At 49.8% G+C, this 18,427-nt stretch overlaps 3 protein-coding genes and 1 long non-coding RNA gene across 4 annotated transcripts in view; 1 reads left to right on the top strand and 3 right to left on the bottom strand.

The window, feature by feature from the left end:
• Positions 1-4,480: 4,480 nt before the first annotated feature.
• Positions 4,481-7,358, bottom strand: LOC119341881 (putative disease resistance protein RGA4). The gene has a single exon (XM_037613727.1). The coding sequence runs from the start codon at positions 7,204-7,206 to the stop codon at positions 5,053-5,055; it is 2,154 nt and encodes a 717-aa protein (XP_037469624.1). The 5' UTR covers positions 7,207-7,358; the 3' UTR covers positions 4,481-5,052.
• A 3,915-nt stretch (positions 7,359-11,273) lies between these two features.
• On the bottom strand, positions 11,274-13,440 carry LOC119335379. The gene is made up of 2 exons (XR_005161835.1): positions 12,337-13,440; positions 11,274-11,901 (listed from the first exon to the last, which is right to left on the bottom strand). It is a non-coding gene; the product is annotated as an uncharacterized LOC119335379 (long non-coding RNA).
• Positions 13,441-14,048: 608 nt separating this feature from the next.
• Positions 14,049-15,901, bottom strand: LOC119335377 (protein SLOW WALKER 1-like). The gene has a single exon (XM_037607507.1). The coding sequence runs from the start codon at positions 15,870-15,872 to the stop codon at positions 14,256-14,258; it is 1,617 nt and encodes a 538-aa protein (XP_037463404.1). The 5' UTR covers positions 15,873-15,901; the 3' UTR covers positions 14,049-14,255.
• A 2,178-nt stretch (positions 15,902-18,079) lies between these two features.
• The window catches only part of LOC119335378 (RNA pseudouridine synthase 2, chloroplastic-like), a 4,159-nt gene continuing 3,811 nt past the window's right edge, over positions 18,080-18,427 (top strand). The window contains exon 1 of the mRNA XM_037607508.1: positions 18,080-18,423. Coding sequence (XP_037463405.1) covers positions 18,094-18,423 — 330 coding nt within the window. The 5' untranslated portion in view covers positions 18,080-18,093. The remainder of the gene's footprint in view (positions 18,424-18,427) is intronic.

The following is an 18,427-nucleotide window of genomic DNA, read 5'->3' as shown; positions in this document are numbered from 1 at the left end:
CGATGAGCAGCTCGTCCTCGAGCTGAAAAGCTGGGTAGCGATCGACGAAACTGTCAAGATCCTCCCACGTAGCCGATGATGCAGCTTCGCCCTTCCAGTGGACGAGGAGCTGGTGAACACCGCGCGCGAGGCATGAACGAGTCACGCATTCCGGTTCCGGGACAGCCGCACCGTTGTGGATCGGAGGCAAACCCGACGGTGCAGTTGGGGGCGTGTCGAAGAACTTCTTCAGGAGGCCCACGTGGAACACGTCATGGAGCCGCGAGCGCGCCGGAAGCTCAAGGCGGTAGGAGACGTCGTTGACGACCTCTGAGATGTGGTACGGCCCGTAGAAGTGTGGCTTGAGCTTGCCCTTGGTTGGGAAGTTGAGAGAAGACGCGGCGCGCTAGCGAAGACGAAGCCACACCCAATCGCCGACGACATGCCGAACGTCTCGATGGCGTCTGTCGTAGTAGGACTTGTAGACCGCCTGCGCCTGCTGTAGACGATAGCGGACGTCTGCGAGTAGCTCATCCCGCTCCGCCATGCTCTTTGCCATGGCCGCCACCCTCGTGTCGCCCGGCTCGTAAGAGCGAATAGTGGGAGGGTCACGGCCATACACGAGCTTGAACGGAGTTTCTTGGGTCGTTGTCTGGTAGGCGGTGTTGTAGATGTACTCGGCCCAGGGAAGCCACCGGAGCCACTGCCGCGGACGATCCCCTGTGAGGCAACGTAGGTACATAACAATGATCTTCTTAGCAGCCTCCGTTTGGCCATCCGATTGTGGATGAAACGCCGACGTCATGTGTAGTTTCGTCCCGGTGAGGCGCATGAGCTCCCGCCAAAAACCCGAGGTGAAGACGGGGTCGCGGTCAGAGACCATGGACTGCGGAATGCCATGGAGATGTACAATCTTGGCGACGAACACCTGTGCCACCGACTCCGCCGTGTACGGGTGGGCCAACGCCACGAAGTGGCAGTACTTACTGAAGCGATCCACCACGGTGAGGATGACAGACTTCCCGCCCACGCGAGGGAGCGCTTCCACGAAGTCGATGCCTACGTCAGTCCACACGGCCGTGGGCACCGGCAGCGGAAGAAGCAGACCGGCGGGGTGCAAGTGCTCGGACTTGTACCTCTGGCAAGTACCGCAGGCGCGAACGTGCTCTTGCACCGTCTTGCGAAGGTTGGGTGCATGGAAGTCGCAGCGGAGACGATGCAGCGTGCGCTGGACGCCTTCGTGCCCGTCGTCGTGCACTGCAGTGAGGAGCTCCTGGAGTAGTGGGGACGTCGGCGGGATGTAGAGGCGGCCGTTGAAAGTGACGAGGCCGTCGGAGAGCGACCAGGGCAGCTGCCGAGCGCCCGCCGTGATATCCTCGTGCAGCGCGACAAGCGCCGGGTCGGTTGACGTAGCTTGCCGTAGGCGATCGATGAAGTCGAAGCGAGGACCAGATATAGCCATGACCACCGTCTCCTCCATGTCGCGGCAGGAAAGGGCGTCCGCCACCGTGTTCGTACTACCGGCCTTGTACTCCACGGTGAAGTCGAACCCCAGAAGTTTGCCGACCCAATGGTGCTGCGGAATGGTTGCCAAGCGCTGGTCGAGGAGGAATTTGAGACTGTAGTGATCAGTTTTTGCCACAAATTGGCACCCCCGGAGGTACGGTCTCCAATGGCGAATAGCGAGCACCAGGCCGATGAGTTCCCGTTCATATGCTGCCAGGGGGACGGTGACGAGGCACGGCCGGCCGGCTAAAGAAAGCCACCGGGTGCTGGTCCTGCAGAAGGACGGCCCCGAAGCCGTACGTAGAGGCGTCACACTAGACGATGAACGGCCGTGTGAAGTCCGGCAACGCGAGTACGGGAGCCGTGGTGACCGCCGTCTTGAGGGCGGTAAAGGCTGCTGCCACCTCCGGCGACCAGGAGAAGCCGTCCTTATGAAGGAGGGCCGTCAGGGGCGCAGCGACCACGCCAAACTCCTTGACAAACTTGCGGTAGTACCCTGCAAGACCGAGGAACCCCCGGACCATGCGCGCCGAGCGTGGCTGCGGCCACTCGGCCACCGCCTGCACCTTTTCCGGATCCATGGCCACTCCTGCAGCTGAGATGGTGTGACCAAGGTAGGAGATCGACTCGACGGTGAACGCGCATTTGGATCGCTTGACGAAGAGCCGGTGCTAGTGTAGGACGGTGAAGACGGTGCGCACATGTCAGAGATGATCGACCCACGTCTCGCTGAAGATGAGGATGTCGTCGAAGAAGACGAGAATGAAACGACGCAGGTACGGCCGCAGAAGATCGTTCATGAGCGCCTGGAACGTCGTTGGCGCGTTGCAGAGGCCAAACGGCATCACCAGGAACTCGTAGAGGCCGTCGTGGGTGCAGAAGGCGGTCTTGGCGATGTCCTCCGTGCGCATCCGCACCTGGTGGTAGCCGGAACGCAAGTCGAGCTTGGTGAAGAAACGAGCGCGCCGGAGCTTGTCGAGGAGTTCGTCCACCACCGGGATCAGAAACGCATCCTTAACGGTGATGGCGTTCAGGGCGCGGTAGTCGATGCAGAAGCGCCAGGACCTGTCGGGCTTGCGGACCAGCAGGACCAGCGAGGAGAATGCGGAACAGCTCCCTCTGATGATACCCTGGGCGATCATGGCGGCGCACTGACGCTCCAGCTCGTCCTTGTGCGCGGCTGGGTAGCGATACGGACGAACGGCCACCGGGGCAGAATCGGGCAGCAGGGTGATGCCGTGGTCGCGGTCGCGGGGTGGTGGCATGCCGGAGGGCTCGGTGAAGATGCCGTCGAACTCGGCGATGATGGCGTCGAGGAAGTCGCGGTCGCTGCATGATTTCAGGGTTGGTCCGGCCGGTCCTGCAATGCCGCGCCAGCACACCTGATGGTCCCCCCGCCAGAACGTCATGGATAGGGTGCGGAAATCCCACAGGATTGGTCCCGGCGTTGCAAGCCATTGCATGCCCAGGATGACGTCGTAGCCCGCAAGCGACAAGGCGAGGAAATCCTCCGAGAATGTGTCTCGGCCGATGTGGAAGGGCACGGCGCGGTATGCGCCCTGGCACGGAACGCGCTCGCCGTTGGCCACAGTCACGCGCATCTTCTCGGGGGTGGGGGATGGCAGTGTGACGCGGGCGGCCGCCTCCTCGGAGATGAAGTTGTGGGTGGAGCCGGAGTCGGTCAGGGTGAGGAGGGAGACACCCCCCAGCGTGAGATGCATCTGCATGGTCTCGCTCGTGCGTACGCTGGCGATTGCGTGGAGCAAGATCTGAGGGTCGGTCGGTGAGGCATCAGCGGTGGCGGAGGCCGTGCCGTCGTCGTCGTCGTCTGGCGCCAGGTCAAGGAGAAAGATGCGCTGACACACGCGGTTGTGGCCCCTGCCAAACTTCTCATTACAATTGAAGCAGAGGCCTAGGCGACGGCGTTCCTCCATCCCCGCCTATGACAGGCGCTTGACTTGGTGCCCTTCCGTCAGAATGGCTGCATGCTGGGGTGCGGCTGGTGGTGCCGGTGCAGGGAGCGCGTGGCGTGGTACGGGCGCCGGCAGGATGCCCTTCTGCTGAAAACGAACCGGTGGCGCGGAGGCGAGCGCGCACTGGTCGCGCAGCTCCAGCTTGCGGGCGAGACTCATGGCGACGGCGAGGGACTGCGGGTTGTGGATCTCCACGTCGAGGCTGAGGGGTGGCTGGAGGCCCGCGGTGAAGATCTGAACCTTCTGTGTCTCCGATAAGTAGCTTGCCCGGGGAAGGAGCGCCTCAAACCGCTCCTGGAAGTCGATGACGGACGTCGTGCGCTTGCACGCCATCAGTTCGCCCAGCGGGTTAGAGCGCAGGGGTGGGCCGAAGCGGAGGTTGAGCAGCTCGGTGAAGCGGCACCACGGCGGTGTGCCCTCGTCGCGCTGGACCTGCATATACCACAGCTGGGCAGTACCCTCAAGATTATATGACGCCATCCACACTTTCTCCTCCTCGGCGATCCATTCTTGATGGAAGAAGGACTCGCATCTGTTGATGAATGCGAGAGGATCGGACTTACCGTCGAACTTGGGGAAATCCATCTTCTGAAACCTCCGGGGTCGATCGTTGTGGTGCTGCCCGTAGTGGCCCCCGTCAGCGTCGGACGAGGAGGCGAACTTCTCCTTCTACAGTGCTGCCACGGACGTCTGCAAGGACGACACGGTTGCAGTCAAGGCCTCGATCAGCTTGGCCAAATCAGCGGTGGTTGGTTCCGTCATGGCTGAAGTAACCGAGGCGGCGGCGGATGGTGGCGATGGAGGTGGGCTAGGCGTGGACACAAGGGTGGAGGTGGGCTGCGGAGGTAGCGCGGAAGAAGAAACGGAACACCTGGAACCTGATACCAAGTTCTCAAGGACCTCGGCGCCCAAGACAGCGGGACCTCGACTACGCAGTTCGTAGTCTCGGTGGATAGGAGCGCTAGGGTTTTTGCCTAACTGCTCAATGGTGCAGGAGATGAGATTAAGAGTAGAGAGAGAGATGGGAGATAATGATTCATTGCTTTTCGTCAAAGAGTGCTGATTACATGATATATAAAGGCCCCATGGGCTGCTAACAAACAGGAAACTATGCCTAACAAACTACTCCTTTATTGTAGGAACCAATGCATACGGATCACGCCTCCTGCCGCCGATCACGCCTCGCCATTTGTGGCCGTCGGTTGTTGCTCCTGGTCGTGTGGCCTGCGCCTGTACGCAACGCCCCACATGACAGACGTGGAAGGAGCTGACTTGTTTCTGATGATGTTGATGGCTCGGCAGAAGCTTGTGAATATCCAGTCAGATTGTCACATTGGTGAATCTCAAGCTTCCTCAGGGATACCAATCCTTCAAACTCTTTTTCTGGCCAGTGGAGGAGCGCATGGCACTTCGAAATTGACAATTCTTGAAGGTGTACAGAACATGCACACAAGTCTGTTACACCTAGCTGAAAATTTTGCAACACCAAAACTGTCAGAGGAAAATCATGATCACTACTTCCCTCAAACCATGCTCAGCGGCCGCCGAGGTTGTTTCTGTACTGTCCACAAGGCTATGCTACCCACTGAAACAACTATACATCACGTCCTTCCATCTTTAATACACTGAGCTTTGGTGATTCAACTCTAGTTGTCAACTCTAGACATCTCTCAATACGAGTGATCTGGAGGTTTGGGAAGGTCGGTTGCCCTGGCAATGCTGTCAACTTTTCACACTGACTAATGCGCAACTTCTCAAGCCGAGGAAACATCACCACTTCTCCTTGCGTTCCATTATCTATTTCCCACCATCTCTCAAACCAGACAAGCTCTTGCAACGTAAGCTCCTTCAGATTTGGAAATGCAAAGGATGTGTTAATGTCACCGCTAAAGAACCATTGCAGTTTGTTACAATGAGAAATATGGATCACAACAATGTTTTGAAACATAGATGTCCATGTTGGAAAGGTGGTGCCTCCATAGGTGTGTATCCTTATAGCATGCAGCCCATCATGAGGTTTAAGTTCCCCGAGCACTTTTGCATCATCCCGACTGCTAGGTTCATCAAGAACGTTATCCGATCCAACAGTCCATTTTAATATCAGTTCTGTTAGTTCCTTCTTCATCACGAGGTCTGCAGCTTTTGCAGCTTCTTCTGTCACGTTCTCTAGATGATGTGACTCTAATTGACCACCGAGGTTTAAATTCCCGAGCTCTCCAACATTGTTGCAATTAGAGCCACTACCTGCTACAAAACATGTAAGTGTCTGTAGGGATGTGAGTTTTCTTAGGTCTCTAGGCATGCCTTTCAGCTCTGGACAACCATGAGTGTAAAGGTGGCGGAGGGCAGCCATATACTTCATTTGTCTTGGAAGTTCACGAAGAGATATGCAGCCAGAGAGGTTCAACGTTTGCAGGTTGTATAGAATGCTCATATCTTCAGGAAGTGCTTTTATTAAACTTCTTGAGAGATCTAGGTACCTCAGGTGATGCAGACGTTTTGGTTTCAGCGGAAATGATCCCAACAAACGGAGCTGTAATGCTTGCAAGGAGCTGTATTTTGCCAAATGATGCAATGCTCTGCTCATAAAGCTATCACACAGAAGTGTTTGGATGGCTGGAGAACTGTTCTTGAGAGAACTATTCAATTTTCTTCCTCGTTCCCTGCATGACAAAAATAAATGCCGAGCCGTGTCTGGAAGCCACTCACTCTGACTTGGTTCCTCAGTTGAGACAACATATCCAATCTTGCCTGGGTCCTCAGTTGCCAAGGCACATTCCTTCTCCATTACAGAGAGTGCAACATCATGCATAAGATCATGGATTTTACATGTAGTTCTGAAATAGCACGCCCCGTCCTGTTCAATTTCACCGATTGTGGTCTGGACTTGTTTCACATCCTGAAAGAATGACCTTGAGACTAGTTCACTGAAAACCTGTTTGCCAATGTTTTCAAGACGAACTTGCTTTTCTTGGATAATAAAGTCATGTGCAATCCATAGTTGGATCAGCTTCTCCACATCAATCTCGTAAGCTTTGGGAAATATAGCACAAAAGGCAAAGCATTGCTTCATTTGTGGCCGCAAGTCATTGTAACTGAGCTTTAGTACTATCGGCAAGATTCCAGACTCCATGGTGCAAATGTTGCTTCTGCTTGAAACAACTTCCCATTCTTCTTCACTGGTCTTGTTACGCAGTACGGAGCCCAGAGCCATTGCAGCTAAAGGAGAGCCAGCACATCGCTCCACAATCTCATCAACCATATTCATCAACACGGCTGGCCTTTCCTCTCCCTTCTTCAAACAACTGAACGACATTGTCTCAATAATTTCCTTTATGTATTGTCCTCCCAAAGCTCCGAGATTATAAGCTTCAACAGTACCCATTATTTCCGCAACTCCTTTATCACGACATGTTGTCAAGACCACACTACCCATGCCACCACGTTCAAGGCAGGCCTTGAGCTGCTCCCATTTATGAACCTCTTGTTTCCAGACATCATCCAATACAAGAAGGTACCTTTGCCCGCCCACTACATTCTGAAGGTTGTCCAGCGGTGTCTTCGTCTTCGTGGAAGCAGCTGCTTCTGCACCATTCTTCTCGGGAGCTGCTTCAACTATACTTTTAGCCAGAGAATCCAAATCAAAGTTGTTAGAGACACACACCCATAGCAATAAATTGAAATGCTTCTGAATTTCAGGGTCATTGTAAAGAAATTGAGCTAATGTGGTCTTTCCCAGACCCCCCATGCCAACGATGGGAACAACCGTGAGATCTGCATTGATAGCTTGACCAACCGATATATCAGCAAGTTTCTTCTTATCTTTGGATCTGGATGCGCTTTGTCTCGAGGATGCTCGCACACTCCCTCTACTCGCCGCGGCCTCCTCCCCTTGGCGCTCCGCCGCCGGCCTCGAAAAGTCCCAGCTTGGCCCCTCGATCCTCCACCCCGACGGCCGCCGGGGTCCGGCGCGAGAGCGCTTCAGCGATGTACGGTGTAGGAAGAGGAGCAGGGGGGCATGGTTTTTTGCGGTGCTCGCTTGAATCAAGGAAACACAGCGCAGGCGGCGGCGGCGGCGGATTCCGGCCGGCGTCCCGTGGGATTGGGGATATCTACCATCGTAGACGACGGAGTGTCATTATTTTTAGTGGAACTTTTTTTTGTTCTTCTTTTTCCAAGTGGAACAACGTGGACAAAAATGTTCAGGCCCACTAGGTCCACCCTGACCCTGTCCCTGAACGCTAGGTCCACCCTGACCCTGTCCTTTGTGGTCTCATAATTAGAATTTTTTAAAAATATATTATTTTGTTTATAACAAATTCGAAATATGTATGCGCTAGATTAAAAATTTCAAAACTATGACCCCGTTGGCCCAGCTGAAGCCGAAGAGATACTCTTCAGTCGTACGTAGGCCGAAAACAACACTTCGGTGTACTGTAGATCGAAGAGATCGAAAACAGGCTGAAAAGAACTCTTCGGTTTACACCAGGCTGAAGAGTCCGTTGGGGCCCACCTCTTCGCGTGAACTGCAGACCAAAGTTGCATGGCACCACTCTTCGGTTTACACTAGGGCAAAGAGTGCTCTTTTACCGCTGTCGCTCCCGCCAAGCATTTCCCGCCATCGTTCACCTCTTATTTTCCCGCCAACCATTTCCCGCCTGCCTGTGCACCGAACCTATAAAACCAGGCATTGAACCTCGCTTCATTCTTCATCGAGCGGCCTCTGAAATAGCCATTGTGGTGTGTGTACTTCAATATCTTTAGCCGACATGGTAATACCTTCAACGTGTGCGTCCGCTACTTCTTGCTCCTCTCTTCAACTAAGCGCCATTGAGTTCTTGCACCACCGGACACCACCACCGCCTCCCCTCGGCTGCCGGAGGTTGGATTCCAACTACCTCCCACCAAGGTTCATCACCACCAGCGCCTCCTCCCCTCTCCCAAGCCGCGCCACCTCCTTCCCAGCCGCACCTCCACCCCCACCATGGCCCCTTCTCGCCTATGCTCACTTCATGCCAAAAAGCTACCTCATGGATAGATAGGACCCTAGGCCGCCAGGGAAGGCTATGCTCTACTATTTCTACGGATTGGATGCGAGATTGGCCAGAAAATAGAGGAGATCGAGCAAATCACGAGAAGAAAGGGAGAGAGAGAAGTCAGAGAGGAAACAACTGGCTGCATGAAGAAGAAGCTCGGCCTTATCTCGACCTCTTTGGTCACAGGTTGGCCAAAGAGAACTCTTTAGTCACTGGTAGGCCGAAGTCCACCTCTCCGGTCGACGCTGGGCCGAAGTTAATCTCTTCGGTCAAAGGGCCACCGACAGTAACTTTGTGGCCCCTATCCACACCTCTTCTGCCACAATAGACCGAAGAGCTCGTTTCGGCCTAGGAAAGACCGAAATATCCTAATTCAGGTTCAGCCAAGCCGACGGGGTCGTAGTTTTGAAATTTTAAATCTAGGGCGTACATTTTCCGAATTTGTTATAAAAGAATAATATTTTTTTTAAAATCTCAAAATAAGACCCCTTAAAAACTCTTCAAAATATAAGAGATCCCTTATGAAATACTATGATACTACTAAACAAAAACAAAGCGTATAACAACTAAATATTAAGAGTTTATCAATATTTACGCTAGTGTAGATATTATCCATGGATACGGGTATCCATTGATATCATGTTCGATGGGCAAGGGTTTGCTGACATTTTATACCAGTGAATTTTCGCTGCTGGATACCACATGAATTTAGAATTTCTCCATTGATACCCACTAGATACCAAACAAGAATTCCCCTAAAAATATATATACCAAACAAGAACCTAATACAATAATATATTTTTAGACATCTTAGAAGACATATTTGTCAATTGTTCAATTTATACTCTAGAATTTCTACAAATATGCTTACTAGACATCTTAGAGATCTTTAGCACAATATTTAAAAATATTAAGCTATATATACAGAACATACATATGAGTACAGATTATATAATTTATACAATCATAAATAATTAACTCAAAAGAGAAATTTTGTTACAACATAGAACATACAATTGAAATTTAGCATATCCAGTTTTTTTAGTACACAAGAGTTGTATGACATTGAATTCTATAGTTAATATTCAGTAGTATTTTTATGTGGTTAACCATGTCAACTAAGCAATATATAATTATATTAGTTAAGGTTATAATATGGTAAATATATGTTTAAAAGGTATAAAATTTTAATATAAAAAATATTAATCCTAATTTATTCTGGACCATAAATTTATTTGGGGTGCCTTTGAGAGGATAAGAGAATAACAAATCAACACACCGCAAGTGACGAACTCCTATAGGGCCCTCACAAAAGTTCATTAAAAAAATAAAAAACGAAAAAAAATTAAAATGAAAAAAATTCATCTAATTTAAGAAAAAATTATTAAAATTTAAAAAATTTATCAAATTTCAAAAATTTCATAAAATATGAAAAAAGTTGATTGAATTTGAAAAAAATATTCTGTCTAAAAAATTCAACGAATTTAAAAAAAAGATCATCCAATTTGAAGAAAAGTTCATTCAATTTGAAAGAAGTTCATTATATTTGAAAAAAGTTAATCAAATTTGAAATAAGTTCATCAGATTTGAAAAAAAAATCATCGAATTTAATGAAAAAAGTTCACGCATTTCCAAAAAGCAAAAATGAAAATGAAAAAGGGAAGAAGAAAAGAACAAATAGGGAAAATGATGCTTTTTGTGGCATTATATTTAAAAAAGAAAAATGAAGTAAGCTAATCGCAACATGTAAGGTGGCTAGTTGGTTAACTCAGCTTGTAATAAGGGAAGAGGTCGAGAGTTTAACCTCATGTTTTGAGATTTGCCCCAAAAGTTTGGATTGAACTCATGATTTTCCAGAATAGTGAGCCCTTTGAGTTTTTTGTTGTCTTGATGGATTATTTATCAGATGGCGAAAAACATATATTTTTTTCTTTTTCAGTTCATCTGATAAGCTCCCAAGGAATGGAGAGATAAAAGAGTTTTGAGCTTTTTTCCCTGATGGACCCTGTTTGTCAGCCGGTGAAAAACATTTTTCAATTTCTTTTTAGTTCAGATGTGTTGCTTTGGGTTTCGCTAGCGTTGTGTTGTGTACTTGCTTTCTCGCTCTTGTGGTAACAAGGAACCAAAGACAATTCGGATGCTCGCTTCCAGCCACCATGCTTCGGTTCTCTGTGTCACCACCCACCATGACTACGCACCTTCTGGAGCGGGGAACCGACGCTTTTCCCTTCAACGGACATGATGTCAAGCCTCATGCTGGCCTCCTTCCGATCCACTGCCTTCATCCGAGGGGAGTGGCACATGTTGACATGGAAGCAAAGACCCATAAAATTAACGGAGGAAACATGAACCTGGGAGAAATGGAGCTAGCACTCACCACCATCGGAGATTTAGGCGGCGGCATGGCGGTAGAAGTCAAAGAAGAATACCGCTAATGGGTAGTCAAGTGCACGAGAGGTTGTGTGGGCGCCATGGATGTACCTTCCGTATCGTCGAGCTCCAATTGGTGAATGGAATTGAGACGGCAGGCTCATGTTGGCCGAATTGGAGGTGGCTAACACGGTGACAACCAGACAATTTTTTTCCTCACTCCCCTGGATACAACACCCCATGAGCAGAAACAACACTGTCTTCAGAACTGCATATATCATCTCCACTCGCAACATCATCGACACCAGATTCATTACCAGAATCATGTTCTTCATGAGGCACGGATGCATCCATGAGGTCAGTACGTATATCAGAGAAAGCACCACAGGCCATGTCAGGAGCCCAAAAATTGCGCACACAGGTCTCACCCCTTTGTACTCACTATGGCACGCAAGTTGCCATGGATCAGAGTTTCTACAGGGAACACATGTCCACATGTCCGGATACAAGGAGAGAATCGGGACGAGGAAGAAAGAGGAATTCAGAGTAGGAGCAGGTGAGATGACAAGGGGATTCTTTCTTCAGGTTCTGGCCCAACAACAACCCTACCTTTGCCTTTATGCTCAGCGCGTCCGGTTCGGGCCGGTGACCCTGGGGTTGGGCCGAACCACGCGGGTGGTGCATCGGCGCTGGGCTGGGCTTGGCAGTTTCCTTCTCTGAACCTTCTTCAGTTAACTGAACCCCGTCTCCAGGAACTGGCACCTCCTCGTCAGACTCTTGTTCGGTGGATGCTGCCGTTGATGCACCAGGGGCCGTGACAGGCCAGATACGGTCCTTGGTCCTTTCCATGATCCAATTCCTCTATTCCTAGTGAATAAGCTTCCTTGCTACCACCATGAACCAGATCAGCATTCTGGGATTGTGTTTTTCCTTAAAGTGCAACATGCTGATTGTATGGTTTGACCTCCTTTTTCAGATACTACAATGAAACGACGAATTGTCACCAGCCATTGTTCATGTTTTGAATTTTCAAGTGCCTGGGGATAAAAAAGAAGACATGTATCAGTGGGCAATTGAAAAAGACGTGCACATATATAGAGTCACGAGTTGTGTTTATGGACATATGAACTGGAAACAGGCTGCTGATAGGTACTGTGCTGACATATGGATGTTAACTGTCAAACCATGTTCAGGTTTATAATGTTAAGCATCTTCCACTTTACTCCCTCTACCTAAATATATGACATTTTGGCAGTTTAATTTGAACGGCCAAAACATCTTACATTTAGGGACGGAGGGGGTACAATCTAAATAAGTATAAAGTAGCAATTAGCAAGTCCCATACCTAATATAGAAAAAGCAAGCAAACAACTTCCTTGTTAAGGAAACCACACATTGTCAAAATGTTTCAGTGAGGAAGTAACCAAGCAAACCAAATATCAAAAGAGAAGACAAGGCTAACTTGTTGATACCTTCTCCATCTTATATTTGAGTCAAGCTTCAGCTGTAGAAAATTTCTCTTTTGTATTTTTCCCTTGGGTCTGATATTGCCAGTGATCATTTTTATTGGTCTCCTTCCTCTTCCTCTTTCCCCGCTTCCTCTGAAGCTTCAAATGCCTCTTTGTCAAATACCTCCCCTTCCTGGAGGGCTCCATCTCCTCAATCTCAAACTTGGGTTTCCTATCTTTAGACAAAAAACGATTCAGGGAATCATAGAGCCCATCTAACACCCCATGAATTCACAAATGGGTAAAAGTAGGTTTATGCATTGGCTAGGGAAAACAGCATCAGATCTGCAATAATATACTCCCTCCGTCCCAAAATAAGTGTCTCAACTTTGTACACTTGTTTTGGGACGGAGGGAGTAGAAGGGAAAATATGATGAAACTAAATTCAATTTGTCATGGATGAAATATGATCAAAGGCAAGTTATGCCCTATGTATTTGCTAGACACTTCAGAGTTCAGACTAGTTGAGTGACCAAGTAGGCAACACTTGAGAAAATCAAATCAGTGATAAATCATAGGAAAAATGCAACCATAGAATTAAGCCAAGCAGTTGCAACTGGTAAAATTATGACACTTCATGAACAAACAGATAAACTACAAATTCTGGTCATGTGGTAAGCATCAAGCATTGAATTGAGGATCGAAAGAGATAAGAATCAACAAAACAGTTTCACTACCCGAGGGACGGATGGGAAGGTGGAAGCAGTATGTTTTTGGATGGATTAAGGAATACGGAGTACGAAAGAAGCAGCCAACTTTCTCAAATTTTGTTGTGACAGGAGACAGATTGCCATTGGCAAGTACTCTTTTGACGATCATTACAAAAAAAAATTAAAATATTAAGACAGGCCTGCAAGAAGAATGAAAAAGAAAAACAATCTCTTACTATCTTGGATAACACACAAATAGTCCAAAGTCTCAAAATGTAATGAACAAATGTCTAGCCACTTTTAGTTGTAATAAATGCACTCTATGCAGAGGCACGATTCAAGAGACCCAGGACTAACTTGTAGCTTAATAAATACAGATGCATGTAACTCAACATTCAGCACAACACATAGACTAATGGTTTACCTCTGGTCACAAGGCAGCAGCTTTACCTCTGGAACAGCAAAACCATTAATTTCTTCCAGACTAATGTGACCATTTTAGCTCTGGCACGATGATCAGCACAGGCCACAGGGTCTCAAAACATAGAAACTGAATGATTGATTATATATGTCTGGAAGAGAAGTGCAAATACAAGAAGCACAAGGAATAAGCGAATCTGATCAAAAGTGAGGATTATGGCCATGTGGTAATGACAGAGCATTGAACTGAGGATTTTAACAGGTAAGATTCAAAATACCTGAGAGCCAGAGGTAAGGTGAAAGTAGAATGCTTTCGGATGGATTAAGGAAATAAGCAGCCAACTTTTGCAAATTTTCTTGTGGCAGGAGACGGATTGCCATTGTCCAGAACTCGTTTGATGATGCACTACAAAGTTTACGAAAATATCAAGACAGGCCTGCAAGAAAAATGACAGAGAAAAGCTCCAGTATCTGGAACAGCAGAATTATCAATTTCTTCCAGATAAATGTAACCATTCTAGCTCTGGCAGGATGATCAGCACAGGCCACATGGTCTCAACTTGGAAACTGAATGACTGATAACATTTTGTGGAAGAGAAGCGCAAGGAATAAGCGACCACATCACTTGAATCGGTACTGAACATCATCAAAACAAGGGGACATACTAGAAGAACAATCTGATCAAAAGTCTCTAGGCACGAGGATCTCACTCAGTAGAAACAAGCCCAAATTTAACCAACAAGCAAGCATGGTCTATCAAGCGTAAATGAACATACACGAGCACTTATGGCAGCCCAAACAGGTAACAAAATTTCACTTTAATCTACTCGCAGAAAGCGCGAGCATGGGAGATATCATCCCCTGGATCTCCTGCAGCGTGTGCTGTATCTTAATCTCCTCCACGACCATCCGCTTAAGGTTCCTGATGCACCCCCTCAGCTTCCCCCCATCATCGCTTATGATATCCTCCGCGCGCATCTCCAGCACCTTGTTCGCCACCCCAAGCAACAGCCTTGCGTACCTTGGCAGGGTAGCGTTGCGATGCAGGAAGTCGAGGAGAAGCCCAAGCTCGGCCACGTCCAGATTCCCGATGCATCTCACCAGCTTCCTCCTCGCGACCAGCTCCTCCATCACCGCCACGACGCTCCTGGGATTGTTCTTGGCTAATGCTGAAACCAGAGCGTCCTTGTGCCTGAACTTCCTCAGCAGCTTGTCGTGCTCTGCAAACTTCACCTTCTTGGGCCTTGAGATCACGAAGTCGCCCTCCTTGGCCTTTTCATTCTGGCCGCGGAGGAAGTATCTGTAGTAGCTCGGCTTGAGCGCTTGCTTCTCTGGCTTGGGCATTGTCCAAGCGAACTCGCTGCCTACAACCTCCTCTTCCTCCTCCTCTGTTGCATTCTTCTTCCTTCTGCGCACAAAGATGTCTCCCTTTGAAGACCCGGCAGCAAGCACCGTCCCACACGGTGAGCAAGCCACGGACAGCAGTTCCTTGGGATACCGCATCGAGTGTGTCATCTTGAGCTCCCCATAATCAAAGCACTTGACATAACCATCACTCCCTGCGCTAAGCAGCCGAGTTTCCCCAGTGGCGCCCATCTTCCCAAGCGCGAGCGCGAAGATCGTCTTGACATGGCTCTCCACCGAGTGCACGAGCCGGCCACCACCAATCACATCCCAAATCTTCACCGTTGTGCCTCCGGCCGTGGCAAGCAGCCCGCCGGACGGCAGGAAGAGCACGCTCTCCACCGAGGCGCCATGGGAGAATGACAAAGCAGGGGCCTTCCCCGTGCGGGCGTCCCACAGCTTGACGCTCTGGTCGTAGGAGCCGGTGGCGAAGAGGCTGTGGTCGACGGGGGAGGGCGCGCCGGCGCGGATGTAGTCGCGGTGCGCGGCGGGGACGGTGAAGACGGGCGTCTCGGAGGGGACGTCCCAGTAGGCGAGCAGCGCGTCGTCGCCGGCGGTGAGGAGGTGGACCTTGTCGCCGCCGGCCTCCGGGTAGCGGACGACGCGGGCCTGGGCGGCGTGGGCGGAGAGGGTCCGGAGCGGGCCCGCGGTCGGCTTGTCGACGCGGAAGACGCGGACGACGCCCCGCCCGTCGCCGGCGGCGAGCAGCGCCCCGTCGCAGCGGAAGGAGGGCGAGAAGGCGGCGGCGTCCTTGCAGACGGTCACCTTGGGGCGCGGCGCGAGCGGGTCGCCGGCGAAGAGGTGCACGGCGGAGGACCAGGCGGCGGCGAGCGTGGGCCTGGCGTGCGCCGGGGAGAAGGCGAGGTGGGTGACGGAGAAGGCGGTGGAGCCCGTGTCGAGCGTGGAGGAGCGGAAGTTGCGCCAGTAGGCCGCCTCCGGCGAGAGGCGGTTGGCGTTGCCGTGGGACGGGAGGAGCGAGGTGTGCGGCGCCGCCGGGAAGAGCGGCTTCGAGGTGTCGGCGGCCATGGCGGCGGCGGGGTGGACGAGAGGAACCCTAGCAGCTGCTGCAGGTGAACGGGGGGATGGAGAGGAGGGTTTATGGGTTCGGTGATGGGCCGCGTGGGTAGGAAAAAAGGCTTTGCTGTGGCGCGCCGTCAAGAATCTCGGCCCTATAGAAGCCTTACCGTTTCTACCGAAATGACCCCTGAGCAAAATGAACAACGAAAAAGCTTCATAGCAGATTTTTTTTTTAAAAGGACTTAACAAAGTACGTACAAAATATTATTTTAAATACGAATTTTCTAATTATTTGAAAATATTTTTGGCAAAAATATTGTGAAACTGTGCGTGGAATACTTTTTAAAATTTGTTGGTGTATGTTTAAAAGGTTGAGATCGAATGAAATATGTCTAAAATAATTCAAACGTCTGTGAGAAAACTATGAGTTGAAATGTGAGATTGTTTTTCAAACAATTGAAGATTGTGCTAAATGTTTTTGGAAGCTGATTTTTCTGTGGAATGTCTCTTAAAATGATTTAAATATGACTATAAGTAATTGAAAATAGCATGAATATTTATGACTTATATTTGTAATGTTTTGAAATATGTAGGAAATAGTTGAATTTGTGCTTCTGAAATTTTGGTAAAATTATTTCAAAAGTCTTATATATCACTGAAAATTTTGGAAAAAATTGAACCCAAAAAAAGATATTATATCAAAGTCTTTTTGAGATAATTATTTTGAATTTTCAAAATATTTTAGCATTATTTTGGGTTTTTTCAATCAATATTTTAAATCATATTACTAGTTATTGTTTCTGGTATATGGATAGTGAAAGGCAAATTCATATATTGAATATGTTCTATTCACAATACCAAGTAGGCTATACATGTGGCGGCTACATATTATTGAGGGAACCTATAGAAAATGACTTCAGCCGAGCTAGACTATTTTGCTTCTCGTCTGTTTCCAAGTACTCGTCGGTATAGAGGAAGCGCGAATAGATACAATAGTGACGCTCACCGCAAGTGGCGGAGGGCAATCTTTGGCTGGTTGGTTGATTATCCGCGGGCGATCTATGGACATGCACCTCCCAACTCTAGTCTCTTGATCAAGATTGCTACTAGGCTACTACTTGGATGCCAAGGAACAGAAGGACTGCAACGACGTGCTCCTTGGTAACATCGTGAGTTCTCTCCTTGTCGGTACTCGCTGGAATCGACACCGTTATCGACTGGTGGTAGACGAGCCAATGGCATTGTCGAACGGTGAGCAAGAACCCATCAATGCTAGTAACCATTCACGTCACTGCCTCGTCCAGCGTCACCATCCCGAGAACCAATTTGTTTGCCCAAGTAGCGGCTTCAGGTTTGAGTGATGCCCGAGACAAACAATGTATGTACAGTGACAAACAATGCCATGTACTGTAGTTGTACCTATACATGGCGAAGGGTCAGCCAGCCACGCCCCCAGGTCGAGGCCCTGGCTACCCGTTTCCTGACTCCGCCCCTACTTTTGCCATATTCCCATGTTAAACGACGAGCATAGAAGAACAACATTGATCCTGCGAAAAGCTCAGCTACACGTGCAAGAACGCCAACATCACCAACTATGGAGTTCCTAAAGTACTCATCTATCTCGAACGCCACCCAAGCAATGAGGCTCGTCATCTTGGAGTTCGGTGGTGACATGTCACCATTCTACGCCTCCTATGTCAAGGACCGAAGCAGCAAAAAGAAACAAAAAAAATCTGATTTAATTGAAATTGTTGGCCCACAAGGGCACATCGCACTCACTTATTGGCCCTACATAGTAGTTCTCGCGGGTGAGCCCGGGCCAGAAGAGATGAAGAAGATGCATGGGCGTTCTATGTCGTCGGTGCTGTTGAAATCGACCGTGCGGGAGCTCCCCCATGGGCGACCGTTTTTATCAAGTTGTCTTTGCCACACTTTTCAAACTCATAATTTTTCTAGGGCCTCTTCAAACTCTTTTTTTAGCTCCTCTTCAAACTTATTTTTTAGGTTTCTTTTTATAGGGGGACTAATTTTTTTAGGTAATAATCTTCAAACTTGTACAAGATGACAAATCCCATAAGATGAAAAAAAAACAGACATGGCATTCAGCCCAACCCATACCCATAGTTTGACAGAGATCCATACCGGGTCCCAAAAATACCCAAACGTTATCCTCCTGCTCCTCCAAGCTCTCCGCTTGACTCGTCGCCACGGACCCAACCCACCCGAGAGCATGGCAGCTGCGACGGCGGCGGCGCCGCCGCCGGCGGTCGCCACCGCGCTGTCCGCGCTCCTCCGCCGCGGCGCGAGCCGAAGCCATTCCCTCCGGGCCTCTCGCCCCAGGTGCGTCTCCTCGGACGCGGTCACGGAGGCTGAGCCTGCGCCGGCCCTGGGCCGGAGGGGAGGCCACGCCGGGACCCGCCTGGAGGAGGCCGTGCCGGCTGCGGAGGGGCGGTCGCGGGTCGACGCGTGGATCTCCGCGCGGCTGGGCGGCGGGGGCGTCAGCCGCGCGCGCGTGCAGGCCAGCATCCGCGCCGGCCTCGTCGCCGTCAACGGCCGCCCCGTCT

Source organism: Triticum dicoccoides, chromosome 7B (genome assembly GCF_002162155.2).
Source record: "Triticum dicoccoides isolate Atlit2015 ecotype Zavitan chromosome 7B, WEW_v2.0, whole genome shotgun sequence".
In the NCBI taxonomy this organism is placed as follows: Eukaryota; Viridiplantae; Streptophyta; class Magnoliopsida; order Poales; family Poaceae; genus Triticum; species Triticum dicoccoides.
The sequence above is the reverse complement of the archived record's forward strand: the minus strand, read 5'-3'. Positions and strand labels throughout refer to the sequence as shown.